The following is a 20,828-nucleotide window of genomic DNA, read 5'->3' on the forward strand; positions in this document are numbered from 1 at the left end:
CGCAGTCTGCGTAGGGCACCAGCTCCCTGGGGGGGGCACCATTATACCCTAGGGGTGCACCAGAAACTCCACTGGCTGCCCTTACTCGCATGTTATACATTATTCAAGGAGTATCTGTAGCATTTGCGGAACACAGTCGGTCGCCGTTACCAAGTTAATGCCATGGTACTGAATGATTGATCATGTTCATATTTCATGATGCTGTCATGGTACTCCAAGGTACTTTAAAGAATACCATGGTTTTACTATGACACATGTCATAAACATGGGGCTATCGTAGACCATGTCTGAAAATAAATAAATAAACAAATGTATTACCATGGTGATTTTTGTGAGAAATATAACAGAATAGGCTATTATTTGTGATAAAGGAAAATGTAAAAATAATTATGTACAGTATATGCTGTATATACAAGAAAATACTCAAAGTATTTATAATTATTACTCCTAAAAAAAAAAATCAGTGCCCTTTTCTATCCTTCCGCCCCTGTCCCTGCTAAGGTCTGTGCATGTCACTGCCTGAGTGTGATCCCCAGACCAGCTGGGGTAGAGCTGGAGAAAAGTGTGGGACATGAAATGACTAATAGTCAAACAACTATGTGTCATCTGAGACGCTTGATGCAATGTATGGGTCAATATTAAAATTAATCACACTGACACACACACACAAGCAGAGTCAAAGCTGTTATCTGTCATGTGTTCCTCACCTGTCTCTTGTACATTGGGCAGCTCCTGTATGCCTGAATCAAACACAGACACACATTCTACAGAGATCTGAGACTAAAGAGAGAGCACGAATTGGTATATTCCTGCCTTAACAAGCACACTTCCCTCACAGTACAGCAGTGAGTTATTGTGGGTGTCCATGCCGACTATTTCAGCAACATATGTAGGGTAGCCAGCAGCAGGGACAGAGAATTTTTTTTTGGCAAATTCTTGGACAGTCTCATCTGCCCATGCCTAGATTTAGATTCCTGTTCTCCTTATCAGTCTCTCCATGTGAGGAGAACTCAGGTCCATACCCCAACACCACACTGAGCTAAGAACAGTAACACAGCGCTTCTGCGGCTATATGGTTATGAAGACACAATCAGAGTACACTGTACTCTTTTTGACTTTGGTACAGTGACAATGCTGCATGTAGCTGCTACTTTTTAGTCTCACTGACCTGACGTGTATATAAAGACTCATTATTGACACTGAAAATACACTGAAATGTTCATTGCGCGTCACTAAAGGCAAATAACATTTTCTCCCAAACATATGAGGATTTAAAGGTTTTCGAGTATTAAATCAACAAAATCAACCAAAAACTAAACTTAAACCTAACTGATAGTGTCATAAAAAGCGAATGTGAGATAAAAAAAAACGCAATCACAGAAGCAACCACATCATTATGTGGTGCTTCTGTGACACTTTCAGCTCACGCGTCAACTTGTATGCTATTCCTGACTCAATGCTTCAATAGCTGAGTTACCGTGCAATTTGATCGCACTTGAATAAGCTTGTAAATGTAGTTGGTTATGTAATGTACAATTTTAAATGTATCGCCTTAAAGGTCATGTGCTATAGTAAAAGTGTTTTGATGTCATAAGATAGCATTCTGTGAGGAATAGGGTGAAAATATAAGCGAATAAACATCACTGATGTTTTAGTACAATGCTCTAGTATTCATTTCACCAAAAAAACTGCTATAAAACACACAACGAGCCGTGTAAAAATCAATTTGCAAAATGTAAGTGCAGAAACATGATTCTATGAGACCAGGTTTGTAAATAGACTAAATAGATATAACCTTGTACAAAACTTTCATAGTACTCACAAAAAAAAACAGAGGCCAACAGATTGAGACTGAACTCTGAAACAGTAGGTTGACTTTTCTTAAAGGTGGGGTATGTGATTTTCTTTTTTGACCATTTTTTCAAAATAACTTGAAATCCTATTCCTAACCCACTTACTGGCTGTAAATTAGAAGCACTGAAATGAAAATTAAGCAATTTAATCATCTGTGGAACGGGCAGGACTCGAAAAACTCCAGCCAATCATTTTCAAGACCATCTAGAATCATTGGACAGAAAATGTGTCAATCAAACGGTCGTACCATGCCCCCTCCCCCACCACCCTGGCTGGCGTGTCCCGTTCGATGCGCATACTCAAAGCTCGTGACCCAGTAACAGGAAGCGATTGTATTTATGTATGGAGAATAGAGCTTTTATAGTGCTAGTGGTGTTGTTCCACATTTCTATGAATCCTGTTTTGAATAGAAGACCGCTGTACAGACGCCAGGGCTGGCTATGTTCTTTTTTTTTACAGTTATGAGAAAATCAGCTCTACACCTTTCAAGAGTGGTATGCGAACCCCTCCTCCTGCTGTGTCAACAATTTGCTCTGAAAAATTGTCTGACAGGTGAATGCACTGTTTGACTAGTGAGTCTAGAACACTGCTAGAACACTGCGCATCTGAGTTTTCGCTCGTGCATGATTGCGCGTCCATGTTTTTCGAATGGGTGGAGTCAGGGCCAGCGTTGGAGGAGAGAAGGTAGGACCTTAGAGTTGTGTATTTTCAAAATCTGCCGGCCGTTTTGCAAATCACATACCCCACCTTTAAGCTAAAATCACCTGTGCTTACTGAAATTCAAAACACTTCACCCAGTGACTAAAGTGGTAAGTGCTGTGAGGTGAATAGGCACGTGTGAACTCCTAGCTCCAAAATGTCCACGGAGGGGTGCCAAAAGCTAGTTGTGAAGCGAATTGTTTTCGGCTGTACAGGCTGTAATCCAGTGAAGAGGAAAGCATATTTTACAAAAACCGAAACCCCCAACTTAAACCCCAAACCTAAACGTAACCATCAGTAGAGTAAAATGTTATGTTAAAGGGAAAAATGCAACCTCCAAATCAGGCTCTTCACTGATTATGCAAATGCTATTAATTCCTGGTTTGGGCGCGGGATACGAACCCGGGCCTCCCAAGCATGCAAATGCAACTCGCTTCCGGTCGCCCCACAAGGGAAGGTAACTCTAATGGAGCCGACGCAAAAATGTCTGATAGGAGATGGTGCTTGTTAGTGAGTCGGCATAATGTGGCTGATCCTAGGGTACTGGAACTCTCAAAAAAACAACATACCGACTTCCTGTGTTATCAGGTTTACAGATTCTGCATAATATCAGGAATGCTGATTACTGCAGCATTTTAAGTCTGACAGTAATTATAAATTCTTAAAATGTATTAAAGCAGTCAATTTGTAAGAAAAGCACTGCTTTAATGGCTTTAGCAGCGGTGATTTATAGGAGATGAATTTCAAGATGCAACATTTCATATACAGTATTAAAGGAACAGTATCATAAACAGCCTGCTTTATTCTGTGGGTCAGAGAGAGGGTAGAAAATGGTCATGAAAAAATTGGAATGATGCTTTTCTAATAGAAACTCAGTTCATGCTATGCTGAATACTGCACACTCTAGAAGTAGCCTACTACAGTGAGAGAGAGTGAAGGAAGAGTGTGCTAGGAGAGAGAGATAGAGAGAGAAAATGTGTATGTTTCAGTGTGTGCATAAAAACTTCCCCTGGGAAAGTGGCAGTGCCCAAAGTAGGTGTGTAGTTTTGTATAAGTATGTATGTGTTTGTGTACTGTAACCAAGTGCAGTTTGTTCTGGCTCAATGTGAGAAACCCCCAGTAAATCTGGGTCATCAGCGTAAACCATCACTTCATACTTCCAGCATTAACCTGACCAACCTTCATTGCAGTCACCAATATAATTGCATAAATTCATTTTTACACCACAAAGGTTTTATACAAGCAGAATTGGTGCTTCAAAGTCAGGCACAGTCATTAGTTTGTGCCTCTCTGAATTATTTCCGTGCTGTGTGCCAACCAGGCTAACTTCAGCTCAGGGGATCAAACATAAACGTGTCCATCCGAGCAACAGTGTGTGTGTAAATGTCCAGTGAAAACTCCAGAGAGAAGACTTTAAACAAACAGAGTCCTCCCTTTCAGAGAAACACTTCTACGAATAACAGTATTCAACATTGGTTTCCCGTGCACACCCTTCCTTTTGGGGCTTCTGTGTGAGGTTTAGGCCAAACTTCAGACAAGACAAAAGAAAGATTCATATATTTATGATGAGCAACCTTATTCAAAGTATCTGTGCCACTCAACTAAAACAACATTATCAAACGGCTAAATCTTAGTGACTTCAGACACGCCTCATTGTGTTTCAACAGTCAATCAGCAACTTTGTTCCAAAACATAGTGAGATCCCTACTTAGACAGCATTTGGGGCATTAAAGGCATGCTACCGGCCCAAAGGTTGTTCCACAGCAACATTATCCTGCTTTATCTGAGCTGAGAGAAATATATGTCTATAACATTTATAAATGTTAATTAATGTGGAAAAGTGTCAATATGACGTTCAATCTAATAAAATGTAAAAACTCTGCTGAGAAGACCAGCTAAAACCGATCCAAAACTGTTTGGCACCCCTTTTATGCTCTCCCATCCTGGTCATTTTGCTGGTTTTGGGGCACATTTTAGCTGGTCAGGCTGGTCAGTTGGCTGGTTTCAGATGGGATTTTGGCACGTTTTAGCTGGTCTAGCTGGGTGACTAAATTAAACAAGCTAGTACCAGTTGTTTTTGTTTTTTCTGCAGGGATAACCAATATATTTATGTGATACATGTATTTGTATGCTCATTGCAGTATAGCATCATTAGCTTAGCAAAATGCTAACTGTTCATCAATTAAGTTGAGTCTCCAGTGCACCATTGCTGCCTATCTAGAAAATAATTTCAAATTCCAAAAGCCTGACTTGTCATATACAGTAATAAGAGCCATGCAATCTTAACTTGTGGGCATATAAGTGTGTGTTTATGTAGTGCCCCCATTGGGTCTGTGCCAAAACTTCATGAGCTGCCTTGCTGTCTCCTGCCTACTTAGGCAGCTATCTTCTATGGCAGCATCATAACATAAACTGAGCCTCATAAGAGACCGATCTGAAATGCTCTACTCAGTTTTCTATAATTAAAATAAATTTTTAAATGACCAATACTTTTCTGTATTGAATGGATTGGGCTGGGAATCACATAAAATATTTTAACCAATTAATCGCACAATTTTCTGTAATTATTTGTGATAAAATTGTGGTACATGCACATTACAACAAACATTAATAAAATCTTTGTAAATATATTTACTTTTACATGGTCTCAAAGAACGTGCAAGAAATTGGCCAGTCATCATTTATTTTAATTAAAATAAGTATGTACATTCAAACGTTTTTTTTTCTTTTTTAATTAGAGTTAATTAGACACAATTTTACAGGTATTTATCTTTGATACAAATATATGTATGCATGCCATAAAATCAGTGAACATGCTGTTATTAAAAGTTGGGCAAAATTATCTCGCGTTTTTTAGTGGACTTATAAAAATGACTAATAATAGGATCAAATGGGCAGATTCAATTCATATCAAGCTTTCTTGGCAAGATAAACTTAAGCGTAAATTGCCAATGCATTATTAGATACTATATACAGATATAAAACATACTGAATGAATAAGTTTAAAATCTGAAAACTATTATTTTCTATGGCTGCCATTCAGTCTCAACAAGTATACCTGGCTGCAGCTTGCTGAATGGCCAGGTCCTTCAATCTCTGTCCCGCACACGCTGGGTCTCTCTTTTGAGGTTCTGCTTTTGAAACAGGTTCAGATGACAGTAATTGTGCATTTACATATCTCTCGCATGCCTGGTCCATGCGAAGTCTCCATTCTCTGTGCAGTAAATCCGCTCCCTTGTTTAATATGCCCGGGACATACGTCGCATGTAGTGAAACGTGCACTGCTCCACACAATTAGTTTTTGTGCTATGATGTGCAGTCGTGTCGAGCATGTACCTCCAGAAAATGTATATATGCCAATTAGCAACAAAAAAGTGGGGTCAAATGTTAGTGATGTTTTGCCCATTGTACAAAGGTGCCTCCTGTAGGCAGGGTTTGTTCCTGGAAGGCAGCAGAAGCCGTAACCCCTCCTTCACCCTATTCCTAAACATATGGAGCCAGTAAGGCTGAGTAGCCTGCCAGCAACAACTCGAGACACCTTTTTGCCATCTTGTGAAGGCTCAGGAAGAAGAAAAAAAATTATACTGCATTAACTGTGTTCATTTATTTTATCATGTTAAACAAAAACTATTAATCACAGATTAACGCATTAAATTTCCCAGCCCTAATTATAAATATAGTTACAATGGAAATTTCTCTCACTTCGTCTGACATATTGGATTTATTATTCTACTTAGGTCATCACGGTGCATTTTGAGATCTACCCAGGGAAGGATATATTCAAATGATACCAAAACAAAATATTGGCCAAAACACGATATCTTATGCATAATTAAGATAATTAAAATACTCAACTTTTGGAACAGCCTTAAGACACCCAATAATGTCTTTAGATGCTACTCCTGAATGCAGCACACTATGTTTAGGAAAAGACCCATTGTGTGCATTCACTAGTTACTAGACACATCATCATTTTTCTGTTTGCTAATTATGCTTAACAATCATAAACAATTCCCTTTGACCAACAGACCTCTGTTGTCTCCCATACAAATTAATGCATGTAATTCAGTCAAGCATAATGACTTGCTTTGTTCTTACATTCATAATCTGGCTCTCAAGTGTCTCTCAACTCGTTTCAAAGTGGGTTAAATGGTGTCAATGGTGCCACCGCTGAATGGAAAGGAAATGTTTTACCGTTTCCATTCTAATAGCTCACAGACTGGATTAAATCATCTACTAGCTCAAAAGTCAAAGCTTGTTTATGCAGTGACACAGACTCAAAGTCTTTGGGAACATCAAAGGACATCAGAGAGGTGGTCAAAGCCCACAGTCTGGCATCAGCACACAGAGACATGCACATTAAACCCACAAGCAGACATGTAATTTCAGATACCCAAACATGACCATAGCCACAACGACAAACACATCAAAAGAGTCTTACTTTATTAAACAGAAAGCACAATACTGGTACACACACACACACACACATTCAGTTCACACATGCTGTTCACTGAACTTCACATTTGGACGAACTTTATAGTCACCAGTTCCTCTCCCTCTTTCGTTCTTTTACCAAAGGAAAATGTTATCTTTCAATTATCTTTTATTTAAAGGGTTAGTTCACCCAAAAATGAAAATGTTCTCGTTAATTACGCATTTGAAGAAAAATAGGAAAATATCTCAGCTCAGTAGGTCCTTAAAATGGAAGTGGATGGTGATCAGACCTTTGAAGCTCCAAAAATCACAGACAGTCAGCATAAATGTCATCCATATGACTCCAGCCGAGTCCAGCGATACGATCGCTTTTGGTGCGAAAAAGATAACTAAGTACTTTTTAAATCTAAACCAGGGTTTGGCAACCTCTTTGACATGGGGTGGCATTTTATTCCTGGGCAATAGATGTGCCGACGTCTAACCCCCCAACAACAAAAAAGTACATGCGCATGTACAGTTTGTGATTTTCTTTCACTTGAGTTCACTTGAAAATGTATCTATTTTTCTAATTTAATAGTTTATATTTCATTACAAATTATATTTCAGCATAATAGTTTGAAGTGAAGAGTTTGTGCAAAACCTGATGATTATGATATAATCATGATCCTGCATGATAATTTTTTTCAGAGCATCTTGTGAAAGTGCTTTAATGAAAGAAAACCTGTCCTTTTGCTATTTAATTTATATGAAGTGCTGTAGGTTGCCAACCCCTGCTTTAAACCATCGCTTCCGGTCAGCAGCAGTATGTGTGTTCAATCACTAGAGTGCTGAGTTCATGCGGCCTTTCGTGTGGCAAATTCACGTTAGCGTGTTATGGGCGTAATCTCACATTCTCCACTCGGTTGAGACATTCAGGATAAGCACACAAGCTCACATTTGTGAGTAAAGATACAGATAAAAATACAGAACTAAACCAAAACCAACAAAGCAAATGTACAGCGTTCCTCCTACTCGCTTGTAAACAGCGCTGCTTTTCCGGGTGTGTCGCACGTGCTTTAGTACTCGCGTGAACATGCCAATGCAATTACTTCACACATGCATAATGCTGCTGACCTGAAGTGATGATTTATAGTTCAAAAGTACTTAAATATTTATCGTATAGCTCTAGAAGACATTAAAGTAACCTCTGGAGTTGTCTGGATGGCGTTTATGCTGACTGACTGTGATTCATCACTAGCATTTTAAGGACCTACTCAGAGATATTTTTGTATTTTTATTCACATGTCTCAGATGTTTCTACTGCAGTTTGTTAGTAAACAGAAACAAATAATAGAAACAAATGAGACCATTATTGATGCATTAGCCAGATCATTTGGTTTGTGAAGAATTTGATGACAAATGTTTGTGCTCATTTTCAATCCTCGGTAACTCTACAATAAAGTTATATTAGTTAACATAATTTAATGCATTAGGTATCATGAACTAACAATGAACAAATATTTTTTACAGCATTATTCAATTTTGTTTAAGGTTAAACAATGTTGTAAAGCATTTGTTAGATCATGATAATTATGGGGTTAAATGATTTTAACTAATACAACAATAGTGTAAATTGTTAACAAAATCTCTGACTTTTAATTGCAGACTTTGGAATATTGGCAAATCTGAGCACATTTGGAGAGATTGCAGAGATTTTTTAACAATACAGATATTAAAGATATCTCATTTGTGATTTTTCTTTCCTATCATTCTCTTTCGTTCTCTAAAACACCCAAACCTAAACTTGGAAAAGAGTTAAATAAAGAATCTGAAAACACTTGAGTATGATTAAAACCTCCAAACTAAATGGCCTGGACTGTGAAACACTACATTTAGTCTCTCTTCTCTTTGCAAAAAACTGGCCTCTGATCAGAAGCCAACGGCAGCGACTCCCTTCCCCACAGGCTCAAAACCCACCATTGTCTGTCTGAGCACAAGGGCAGTGAGTGTCTCTCAAGTGTAGGTGTCAGTCTCCTGACTAAAACTCGACCTTTTAATCCAGCTTTAATAATAAGAACCCTTCTTCCCACACTGACCTCAGTATAGTATGTGGACTGGAGTGTCCCTGACAGTCTTAAAAGTGCTGAGGCCTCTGGTCATTGGTGGGGATGTGGCGTGCCTGCCATGCTTTGTGGTAGACACCCCTTTTGGACTTTTGTCTGGGCGGTGCCATGCTGCTCGTGCATTCCCAAATCTAGATTGGATGACCTTCTATTTGCCAGAGCATGTACTGGATGAGATGAGTCAGATGGATTAGTTTGGAAGTTGCATGTAGTCACAAAATGGAGGAACCGTTGAAGATATATAAAAAAAAAAAAGTTCTGCTGGACTGATATGCAGAAAAAGCTGTTACAAATATGCCTCAATGTTTCACAGACTAAATATCAATGATATTTAAAGCTGAAGTGGGTAGTTGCTGTGCCATTAGCATCACCAAATGGATTTGCAACAATAATGTTTGTTTTCCAACAAGTTTCCAGAACACTCCCCATCATCCATTGATAGGACAAATAGATAGCCCCGCCAAACTCACACCACATCTCGCTCCCCCACTGATCAGCTGATTCAGTGCCGGCCACGCTCCATCATGGCCCAGAAACTCCCTCTAAACGCACTTCTATTAGGCAGAAATAAACACATTCAAAACAAGAGTTCTTCATGGCCAAAAAAAGAGATATCAAATAACCGTGGCTCCAACTGGACTATTGAAAGGTTTTCAGTCAATATGAGTTAAGTCAGGCCATATTGGTTAAAACAGCTTAGATAGGGTGTAGTTGGCAAAGTCAGTTCAGATAGAAGAAAACCCAAAGCAGATGTCACGACTATGTCATTTTGACAGACCATGCAATGATGCACTTAAACCCTGGGGAGATGGCATGTATATCTGGGCTTTCAGTTCACTCAGAACTTATCAAGAACCCAAAACATAGGATAGGACATAATGAAGAATTACTCATTATGCTTTCATGTTCTGTATTGTTGTACAGAACTTTCCAAACCAACAAGTCATTGGGTTGTCTGAACAACTAGTTAAATTGTCCATCTTTAGGAAGCCCTGTATAATTATGATAGTTTTGGGTCATGTCTGCCAGACACTGATCAGATGTGTTTCTCAAGGGGACTTCACATTCTGACATCCAAAAACAGCTGTATGATGTGAAAAAGAATAGAACAGAATGCAGGGGTCTCGAAGAGTGTTTTTAAAATTGAAATGAATTGTTGAATTTGTTACAGAAGTGTTTTTGATAGCTATAGTAACAGTCCATTAGTAGGAGATGAATTTGGAGATGCTACTTCTTACATAATGCTTTAACAGGCTGACAGTCCAACTGCTGGCATGCTGAAACCCTCTCCAAAAAGTTGCAGCTCTACATTCATCCCCTTAAAGACCTAATGAAATCGCTTGATGTTATGCATATTTGGCAGATGGCAGTTTTGCATCCTGTGTTAGCATATTTTCAATTGAAATAGAAAGGGGTAGGACATCTCAAAGGGCTCATCCCACTTTTGGGGTGGGGGTGTTGTGGTGCCCCGTGTACCCCCCAATAGGGCAAGATGCCTCTGCCCATGTCATCCATGCCTAAATCCACCCTGCATGTTCTTCAACCAATTTTACTGTTAATAATAGAGCAATTTCTACTCCCTTATCCCACAAAAAAAAAGCAAATAAAAGAACACAGATTTGGAGTGAGGAGGGAAAATTAATGGTGAGCTGCCCGCATTATGCAGATGTCAGGACTCTGCAATGCTTTACGGTCAGACGAAGACCTGAGCACACTACAGTACTGGAGCGCTGCTATTGTGCTTGACAATGAGACACACCCACCTCCTCAAAGGAGTTTGAGAGGAGTAACCTCACCAGCTGAGGTCAGCTCTTAGTATTCAGCTCACAATGCTTCACACTGTACCTGCATATCCTTACAGTATAGAGACTCCAGTTAAGATTCCAAGAGAATTACAGGCCACTGTAAAACAACCTAGAATTGTCCTTCTACTAATCACAACACAGACTGAACAAATTTACAACACATTCAAGTGACATTCTCTTAAAGGTGAAGTATGTAATTCTTTTAGCTGTTAAAATTCTTTCTCTTGTCCTAGTTTAATATATAAAGACAACTATACCAGCCCAACACAGCAACATTGGCTTGACCAATGGTGTGATTTTGCATCATGTACTGTACATATCAGTTTACTTCTTTTAAAAAACATGTTTTTGTGTTTCATGAGGCTTTAAAGGGCACCTATTCTGGAATTTTGAAAATTACCTTTCATGTAGTGTGTAACATAGATTTAAGTGAACAAAAACATCCTGCAAAGTTTTATATATGAAAGTTCACCATAAAAAAAGTTATTGTCTCTCAAAAGTAGGAGTCGACTCTGAGTCAATGTAATGAATCGTTTTTCCAACAAGTCATTTTCCTTTTCGTTGTGACGTCAAGACGAAAAATTATCAAATTGGCCGCGCCCACTCACTGCGCGCGCAGACACCATGGAAAACTTGAAAACATCATGTCGACAACAAGATGCTGTGTTCTGAAGTGCATATCAAAAGCGACCTTTTTTTTTCACTGCCCAGGGACGAGCATGTGAAGAATCAGTGGCTAGAGTTTATATTTACAACTATACCACACAAGTTTAGCCCGAACCTTGTGCTGTGTTCGCGTCATTTTAATGACGATTGCTTTACGAGCATGAATGCTTTCAAGTGTGGATTCGCGAGCCGGTTGATACTGAAGGAAGGTTCAGTACCAAGTTTATTTGGATCAGCTTCCTCCTCCGAATCACAACCTGTAAGTATTATTAATAATTGTTGCTTTTATGTGTTTTTTAGCATGCTTAAAAAGTATTTGTGTGTGCTGTGTAAGTTTCGCTCAGCGCAGCTTCTAGGTCTCCAATGTCAATTTTTTTGAAATATGTGAAATGTTTGTCGATGTTATTGGAGTTGTCATAAAGAATAGAGCAATAACTTGTAGTAATGCAGTGCTTTACCAATATGTTTATGCGTTGGGCTAACGCAAACAATAACTGATTGGGTGTTTACCACCGAACTTTGGGCTATGATCGCTAACATAAATCAACTCAAATTCCTTCTCTGATTTTGATTTTTTTACTACAAAGTGGTGATGGCCGTTCCGTTTCCGACAATCTCTGCACAGAGTATACCAATCACAACTGACTGGGTCATCTGACCAATCACCGCAGATTAGCGTCACGCAAAGGAGGGGTTTGGAAAAATGAGTCGTTGAATGAATCATTTGGGAGTCGGTGAGCAAATCAGGTAAACATAAATGCATATTATAAGACAACAGAAGTGTTTTTTGTCATTGCATGCATGTAAAACTGTTGTTGGGGACTCCCAAAACAATATTAGGAACATTTTAAATGCCATAATAGGTGCCCTTTAAGATAATTTTTTTTGTAAAGCTTCAAGGCAAATGCAAGCTTCCATTAGCTTTCGTATATCACAAAATTGCTACTAGAATCTAGTTTAAAATGGCCTTAATGTATTTTACTCTGAGTTAACTCTATACAAACTCTGTGGGTGGTTTTCCACAGAGACCAGAGAAGACAAAATAGAAACCTGAAACTTCAAACAAGAACCTAGAAGTACAAACAATACAGGCTTCCGGATATACAGCCAAGAATATACGGCCATCCTTTATGAACATTTACCATAGTTCTTGTATAATAACCATAGTGTAAATGGTTGCAAGCTCCGATCCAATGTTGCAGTTTTTTTGTTTGTTTTGTCTACGATTCTTATGTTTTTTTGTCTTGGATGTTGTCAGCCTTATTTTCTACGATAGACAAACACTTTTGGACATTGTGAAAAAAAGCTTGGAGGATCTTCAGAGACTCCAGCCAACCCAAGCCATGGGCTGCTCTCACTGCTACCATCAGGCAGGCGGTATCACAGCATCAGGAACCGCACCAGCCAGACTTCATGACAGCTTCTTCCGACAAGCAATCATACTTTTGAACTCTTGATCTCTCGCGATCAATATACTGTACATCAGCACTGCACTTTATTAATCTCACACTGGACTGCAGGGCTCGACAATAAGGACTGCCCGATGGGGCCAGTGTGAGAAAGATTCGGGCCAGTTCATAGAACATTCACTTGCCCGATCAGGAAAGTGCTGCATTTATTGTGCAAGCAAATAACAAGCGAGAGAGCACAAAAATTACATGGACCGAATAAAGTCTTCTAACCGAGGAGTAAGCATGAGTATATTTATCTTGCGAAGACTCGCAAATGCATAATATACTGGATGCACCAAGGCACAGTCGTGTGCATGCCCAAGATCGTGCAGACACCGAGCACACTCCCCACAAACATTCCTCGCTCTTTTCCATGTGTCTTAGCAGCAGCTATTACAAATGTGAAGAAAATAGCAAGAAAAACCTTACACTTAATGAATTTCGTACATTTTTCGTAACATTTTTAGTATTAAAATGCATTCCATGTTCACAGTGCACGAAATCCCCACATTTTTTGTTTTTACATGTTGGTGAAAATCAGTAATCCACACATTGGAACACAAGAAATGAACAGTTTCTTTCTATAGGACTGATAATTCTTGTCTCTCCACACATATGTTTCATCATCATCTCTCTCCATGCAGAGTAAACTGTTTAACATGCATGTGCTCTTGTAAAGGGACAGAGCGCTAGTTTTATTCCCACTGCAAAAAAACTCAAATGTTTTCTCCTTTAGAGATGAAGCGCCAAATGAGACGTAATAAACTTCAGTAATTTGAGGCGTAGTAAACCCCAGTTATACACGTGTCTGGAATTCATGAGCTACTCAATATCCGAAATGTAAGTATACATTTAATTAGGTAATGTTTCAAAACGTAAACATTAATTCGACATGATAATGCCGTTTGATATGAAAAGAACACAGATCACTATGGCTATTAGGCTATTATTAACAGAGCTGTTTAGCTGCAGGGTGAAGAGGAATATTTGAAACAGTCTACTTCATATCATCCTCATTATACACCTGTTACATGTCTCATTTCCAGACCATACAATTGTTTTTGTTCTTTGTATAGCAGTCAGTGTTGGTCTTGTTTGGGTTGTCTAATTTCATGTTATATACACATTGTTAATTTCCAGATTATGCCTAATATCTACTTACCCACAAACAATTTAGTTGCAAGTCTGTTCTCTCAGCCAATAATCAAATCTTTAACTCAGTGAAAAATCTTTGATCCTTCTTGTGAATACACTACACATGGGCTAAAGTTGCATGACAGCATGACTAAACGGGTGACGGAAAATCCATCATCTCCTCTACAGAACTCTTGGCTTAGAAACAAATGTATAAATGGCAGGATGGCTGAGGTTAATATGATGTATTTATCAATTTATATCTGTAAAGCGCATTTATGGGATCACATATGGCATAAATCATATCTAGCAAATTATAAATCTGATTAAATATTGGGGGACATTGTATTTTTTAATTATTTTCTCCCCAATTTTGAATGCCCAATTCCCAATGCGCTCTAAGTCCTCGTGGTGGCGTAGTTTTACAATCTGGTGGTGGAGGACGAATCTCCATTGCTGCTGAGACCATCAATCCTTGCATCTTATCACATGGCATGTTGAGCCATGTGATACTGTTACTGCGGACACGTAGCCTGTGTGGATTCTCCACAACATCCACACACATCTCACCACATGCCACACCGAGAGCGAGAATCACACATTATAGCGACCACAAGGAGGTTACCCAATGTGACTCTCCCCTCCCTAGCAACCGAGCCAATTTGGTTGCTTAGGAGACCTGGCTGGAGTCACTCAGCATGCCCTGGATTCGAAGGGGTGGTAGTCAGCATCTTTACTCGCTGAGCTACTCAGGCCCCTGGGGACATTGTATTAAAAACATAAGATATGTAAAAAAATATTTATCTGCCGCCATGATGGTAAAAAATTTTTGAGTTGGGGCCAGTGAAAATTTTGGCAGGGCCAGTAAAAATCTGAGGCACTCTCCCAAACTGGCCAGTAGAACAAATTCTTAGCTTTGAGCCCTGGATTGTCATAAATATATTCTCTCTTAACAATACACTGGCAACTGACTATCAACCGACAGCCTGAATGTCAATACAGCACAATACAACCTACTGTATATTTTTTACATACTATTTTTATTGTATACTGTGTATTCTATATTGTGTGTATTGTATACTGTACACTGTATATTATTATTTATATATTTTGTTGTTAGTAATTATGTGTATATTTGATATGTAAATTGTGTCGTGTAAATCTGATGTTTATTGTAAATTGGTATATGTCTCATCACTGTCATGACTGCTATGTTGCTCGGAACTGCACCTAAGATGTCCAACAAGTTAATTAAACACATTTAGAGACTAAACTACAGCTATTTATTTCCATTAGCCATTACTCTAATGAAAATAAGGTAGATTTCTCTAATTCCTTAATTGATAATTTAGTAAGAATCTTCAACATTTGTGCCAAAATACCATTGTTGCTATCAGTTAAATTTAATATAGTAAAACTGTGAAGCATAAAATCTGTTGGCAATAAACATAGCATATCGCTTTCAAAAGAAACCATAAGTTTTAAGAAATATCAAGCAGTTAATTCATTGAGATCTCCAAATGATTCAGGAGCTTCCAGAATTTGTTGGCATTTGTTTAATTTGTTTAATAACGTAGCTAATTAAAAAAAAAATGTTTATTACAAAATTACAAATAATTGTAGTAACCATGGTATTTGATGGAAATGTTTACCATGGTATTTTTTTTTTTTTCCAGAGTCACTGAAATCAAAGTAATTGAATCTACTAAAATGACACATTTCAGTCTGCACAATGTTGTATTTGGTTTGAAGACCTCTGCTCAGCTAACAGCAAAAAGAAAGTAAGTTTGAATACTTATTCTTGGCCAGTGTGCCTGATTTTATTTTAAATGAACTGTGGAGCATTAGGGAATGGTTAAACAGTGAATCTCTAAAACACAGATCCCTTGTTTAGCTTGGAGATCCGCCTATATGTTCAACATGCTAATTATAATCAACAGTCCATTGGCGGCAACAGTGAAAGATAACGACTTCTTATGGATTGATGTCTGTACAAATACATAATGCTCAGCCAGTATACCCATCCACAGACACATTGACCAGATAGTTAATAGGTCCCCGATTCTCTTTTAACTAGGGATGCACCGATACCAATTTTTTTCTTCTGATCCGATTCCGATATCGGAAATCTCAGTACCGGTCGATATCGATCCCGATCCGAGACGAGTATTGTTTTTTTGCATAATCAGTTTAGAATATCTTTACATTATTGTGTAGAACTAATTGGGTGTGCTCTTTAATATGTAAAGAAACACAAACTTCTATTTCAATATAAATGTATAGCATATTAAGAAACACTTTATTATGAACTAGTATACTGGCTAATGTAGCAGCAAAATTAACAGTATTTCCAGCATAAGTCATCAGTAGAATAGAAACAGTTGTTTTTTTTTGCAATTATTTTTAAACTTGTAGCTGGAATTTAAAGGATTCAGATCTCTTTTTTGTTCAAATTAGTTGTAAGATATGTATTGAAACCCATACAACTAATTTGTAAACAAATAATAATATATTATAATAGTAATATATATCAATCGAGCACATTTAAACCCTCATGCTTTTATTTTGACACTCGGAACTCTACAGGAACTCCTGCAAGTGTGTCTTTTCTGTCACTATTGTGGTAAAATGCACCTCCAGTACCGTTCTAAATGCATATTATAAGTGAACAGAACTATTGAGCATCTACATCTGAGATGTTGTTCGTGAGTAGTGCTCAAATATTGCACACCGCGTTAAGGCTAAAAATAGCCGTGAGTGTGTGTGTAAACAGTGCAGCACCATTCACTGACGCGCTGGAGCTGTGCGTGCATTTTTATATATTTACTTATTAAACACAGCCTTTTGTAATTCGCAGAGCTATCGCACATCTTCAAGTGGCTTTGAATAAAATGCACCAGTCATATGAACTACTTCAATTGTTTTTATGGTTCTTTCATGAAATGTTTTGAGCTTGAAAGTAACGAACATGACTAACACACAGTATCGGATTTTGATCAGGTTCGTTGGACCGATACACGATCAGTCTAAAAGCTTCAGTATCAGAGCCAATACCGATCCAGGTATTGGATCGGTGCATTCCTACTTTTAACCACTGTGGCTGACAATGGCCTCAATGCTTTAAAAAGAAATTAAACAAATGCTAGTAATGATAAAATTACAAGAGCAACTGAGGAAATTGAAGAAGGAACCAAAAACCATCTAGAATCCATGTCACATCAGCTTCAGTACCATCAACATCCTTGGATTAGCTTTATTCTTAGTAGGAAACACATCAGGAAGCAACATAACTACTAAAACTACTTAAAACCTAAAAACAGCACTGTCAGCACAGTCAAGTACATTATTTATAAGTTCTTTCAACCATTCATGCCATCGGTTTACAGCTCATTCCTCTTCCTTATGTTTGTTATTTCTCCTGATGTTTATCCCATATGAAGAGGCAAGACAAGAGAGGAGGAAACTTAATGATTGGATTAGCCAGGCTGCTTGGTTTATCAATGGAGGCTTTGCCACCATTACCTCCTGTGTTAAACACTGAAGTTGTTTGATAGAAGACTAATCAACTCAACAGACTATAGAAACATAGCAGAACCTTAGGGAGACCCAACAGTCTTTTTAAAAAGTGCTACAAACACACACACACAGACAGACAAAACAAATCCATTCCTTACAAACAAAATAAGTACTATATTGGAATACATTTTCGAATATGGTAATCCAATGTACTTCAATTAATACCATGGTATTACCAAGGTTCTTGTTCAAAGAATACAAAAGTATTGCCATGGCACATGTAAGAAAAAACATATTTTTTACCATGGCACATGTCAAAATGCATGGGATTAAATGGTGTCTGTCCAAAAACCATGGTATTACATGGTACATCTTCAAACATGCATGGTAATTCCATGATATATGTCGATAAAGTATTGCCATGGTGTACGTATAAAAAAAGGCAGAGGTGTCCTGAGATCCTAAATATTAGAGTTGTGGAGTTAGAATCTACTTTGTAAAATACACCATAAATGTATTTCTTCCAAATGCCTTGGCTGATGCCTGAAATGCATGCTACATTAAACATCAACTTGTGACTGCTTTAGGAATACAAAATGTACCATTAGTTATTTGTCATACCAATAAAAAAAATTAAGACTGAGAGAGAGGGAGAAACAGACCAAAATATAGCCTTGGCTTGCATACAACAGCTTTTAGAAACCAAAGTAACCACAAAAAAATATATATATATATATATATATATATATATATATATATATAACAGTAGGACAAGTGAGACAGAAAGCGAGAGCAACTTCTAAACTTGAGTTACCTGAAGGTCAAAGAATTTACTATATCTTCTGTAAATGATGTGGGATGTGGAGTCAGAGTATGTGACATTGATGAGATACACCTGAAAACAAAGAGAAAGACACAGAAAAGAATTACATTCTGAAAACAATGACACAAATGCTGAAACAACTTACCAAAAAAACATTTTACTGAAATGGCAAAAACATACTCGGCACTGAGCTCGGTTGGCTAGTCTAATAGTTTTACCAGTTGATGCTTAGGGCCTGTGTCGACTAGAACTATATTAAATCCCATGACTTCAGTTGCAATTGTTCTATATGTCCTGCCGACAACAGGCGGAAAATTCAGTCCAAAAAATGTGTCCTATTGATTTTGTGTCATTTGTTTTGTATTGTGAACTGTAATGGTCAAATATATTTGAAACGATAGTGAAAATAAAGGTAAACTGGAGCACTTTTCATTCATAATGTATGCTTATAAAACAGACATCAAAGAGTGTTTATTGGGCATGTTCAAATAAGTCAAATTTTCTGCCAAAACTTTTGCATTTTAAACATTTAGTAGACCCTTTTATACAAAGTGAACATATGAGGAACATAAGCAATTTGTCATAAAAACAAGTCAACAATACCTGCTGAATATCACTGGCAAGTTCCAAAAGTAGTTTGAGTATAGAAGCTAGTGCAGAAGAAACAGACAGACAAAGAAAAGTTTTTTGATTTTTCTGAATCCTCTGAAACTAAGCAATTGTCAACTGACTGAAACTATTAATACATTGATAACTAGCACCCTAAAGCTTGACACATTTGGTTTAATGGCCCAAACATTTGAAGGTGAACTTGTTACTGCCACAGAAATGCAAGAACACGTTACTACAACAAGGAAGTTCACTTAAAATGTCTGCATTTGCAAACTTACATACAGTTACATAGTTTGCTTCTGACTGTAAAACTTTACACTGCCATGAGTCAAGCTAAGTCTCCTTATTTGGATGACTCTGAAGAATTCATTATTATCATTATTTATTACACGGCGCTCTGGAATACTACATTTTGATTGGTCAATGGCGCCATCTAGTGGTCTGAAATCTCTGAGTAACAACCGCATTTCCGAGGATTAAGACATTTCAGACCGGTCAACCCAGTCATCTTTTCTGCTTCTCGCATCACTATGTGATCTCTATTAATGAGCTAATAAAATAAATTCAACTCAAATCAATGTTTTGTGTTTATTTGGCAAGTAGTCTTGAATAGGCTGAATAATGAGGAGAAAGACTGAAATTCAGCTGTTCAGCTATTTTTCTTATCACATAATTAAATCATTTCAAAGCAAATCAATATTGTATATCCATTTAAAACTATTTATTTGCTTAGTAGCCGTGTAATAAGCAGGATAATGTGCAGTCAGCCAGTTGTTATCGCTAAATAAACACCTTTAAGTTCGCGAAGGGGTCCTGATCACCACGTCTGGATTTATTTTGCGATACCAACCCTCTGACTGTACATTATCTCAACTAATTTTAAATTAATCATTAATTGACACGCCAATAAAATATACTGAAATTAGAGCGAGACATAGAAAAATATTGAATTTATTATGAACCTTTCTCAAAACCATTTGCACCACAGTAGCATCAAAACCAGCCCTATTGTCCTGCAAACAGAGTGAAGATCAGCAGTTTAGTCCCTCCACAAGGCCACCAACAGACAATATGACATCATCTGAAATGGAGCACTCAGTGCAAATGAAGTAGAGGGGAACTTTTTTCCCCAGGAATAATACTTGCATGGTGACTGGGCACTGAACTCAGAATAAAAGGGCTTCCTCTTTTCTCTTAACCCAGGACATATATGATCTGTCTTACATGATGGTGTCATCTTAACATCACCCCCAATAAAGAGCATTGTTTGAGTTTTGAATGGCAAGTTAAACAAAAATAAGCAATTTTGTCTTTATTCGCTGATATTAAAGGTGCACTCAGCAATTTTTTTCCCCATAACAATTTTTTGACTCCAAAATAAATGTATTGTAATTTTGAAACATAAGTATAAAATCATGACCACTCACATGAGATGAGGATTCATATCAGTAACTTTATAAAAGCTGTTTAATTTTACATGGGGCAGGGGTTTCCTCGTGGGTTCTGCCATTTCAGAATCACATGGCCAGAGTACTACTTGCTTAACCATCTTGTTATTGGACACTTTCACTCTTGGATTAAATTAATCATGGCTGATTGAAAATAGTGAATTTCTACAATGGCATCTGTAACTGAAAAAGTTAGTGTAAGTCCAAGATGACACAAACTAAAAGTTACTGAGTGCACCTCTAAAGCAATTCTGTTTGCTTGAGTGCGCCAATATTCTAGCCAC

At 37.8% G+C, this 20,828-nt stretch overlaps 1 protein-coding gene across 3 annotated transcripts in view; it reads right to left on the reverse strand.

The window, feature by feature from the left end:
- LOC127651547 (SH3 and PX domain-containing protein 2A-like) overlaps nt 1-20,828 on the reverse strand; it is a 143,547-nt gene that overhangs the window by 106,668 nt on the left and 16,051 nt on the right. For all 3 annotated transcript variants that reach the window (XM_052137436.1, XM_052137435.1, XM_052137434.1), the window contains exon 2: nt 18,476-18,556. In XM_052137436.1, the coding sequence (XP_051993396.1) occupies nt 18,476-18,556 (81 nt within the window). The remainder of the gene's footprint in view (nt 1-18,475; nt 18,557-20,828) is intronic.

This window comes from Xyrauchen texanus, chromosome 11 (genome assembly GCF_025860055.1).
Source record: "Xyrauchen texanus isolate HMW12.3.18 chromosome 11, RBS_HiC_50CHRs, whole genome shotgun sequence".
Classification (NCBI taxonomy): domain Eukaryota; kingdom Metazoa; phylum Chordata; class Actinopteri; order Cypriniformes; family Catostomidae; genus Xyrauchen; species Xyrauchen texanus.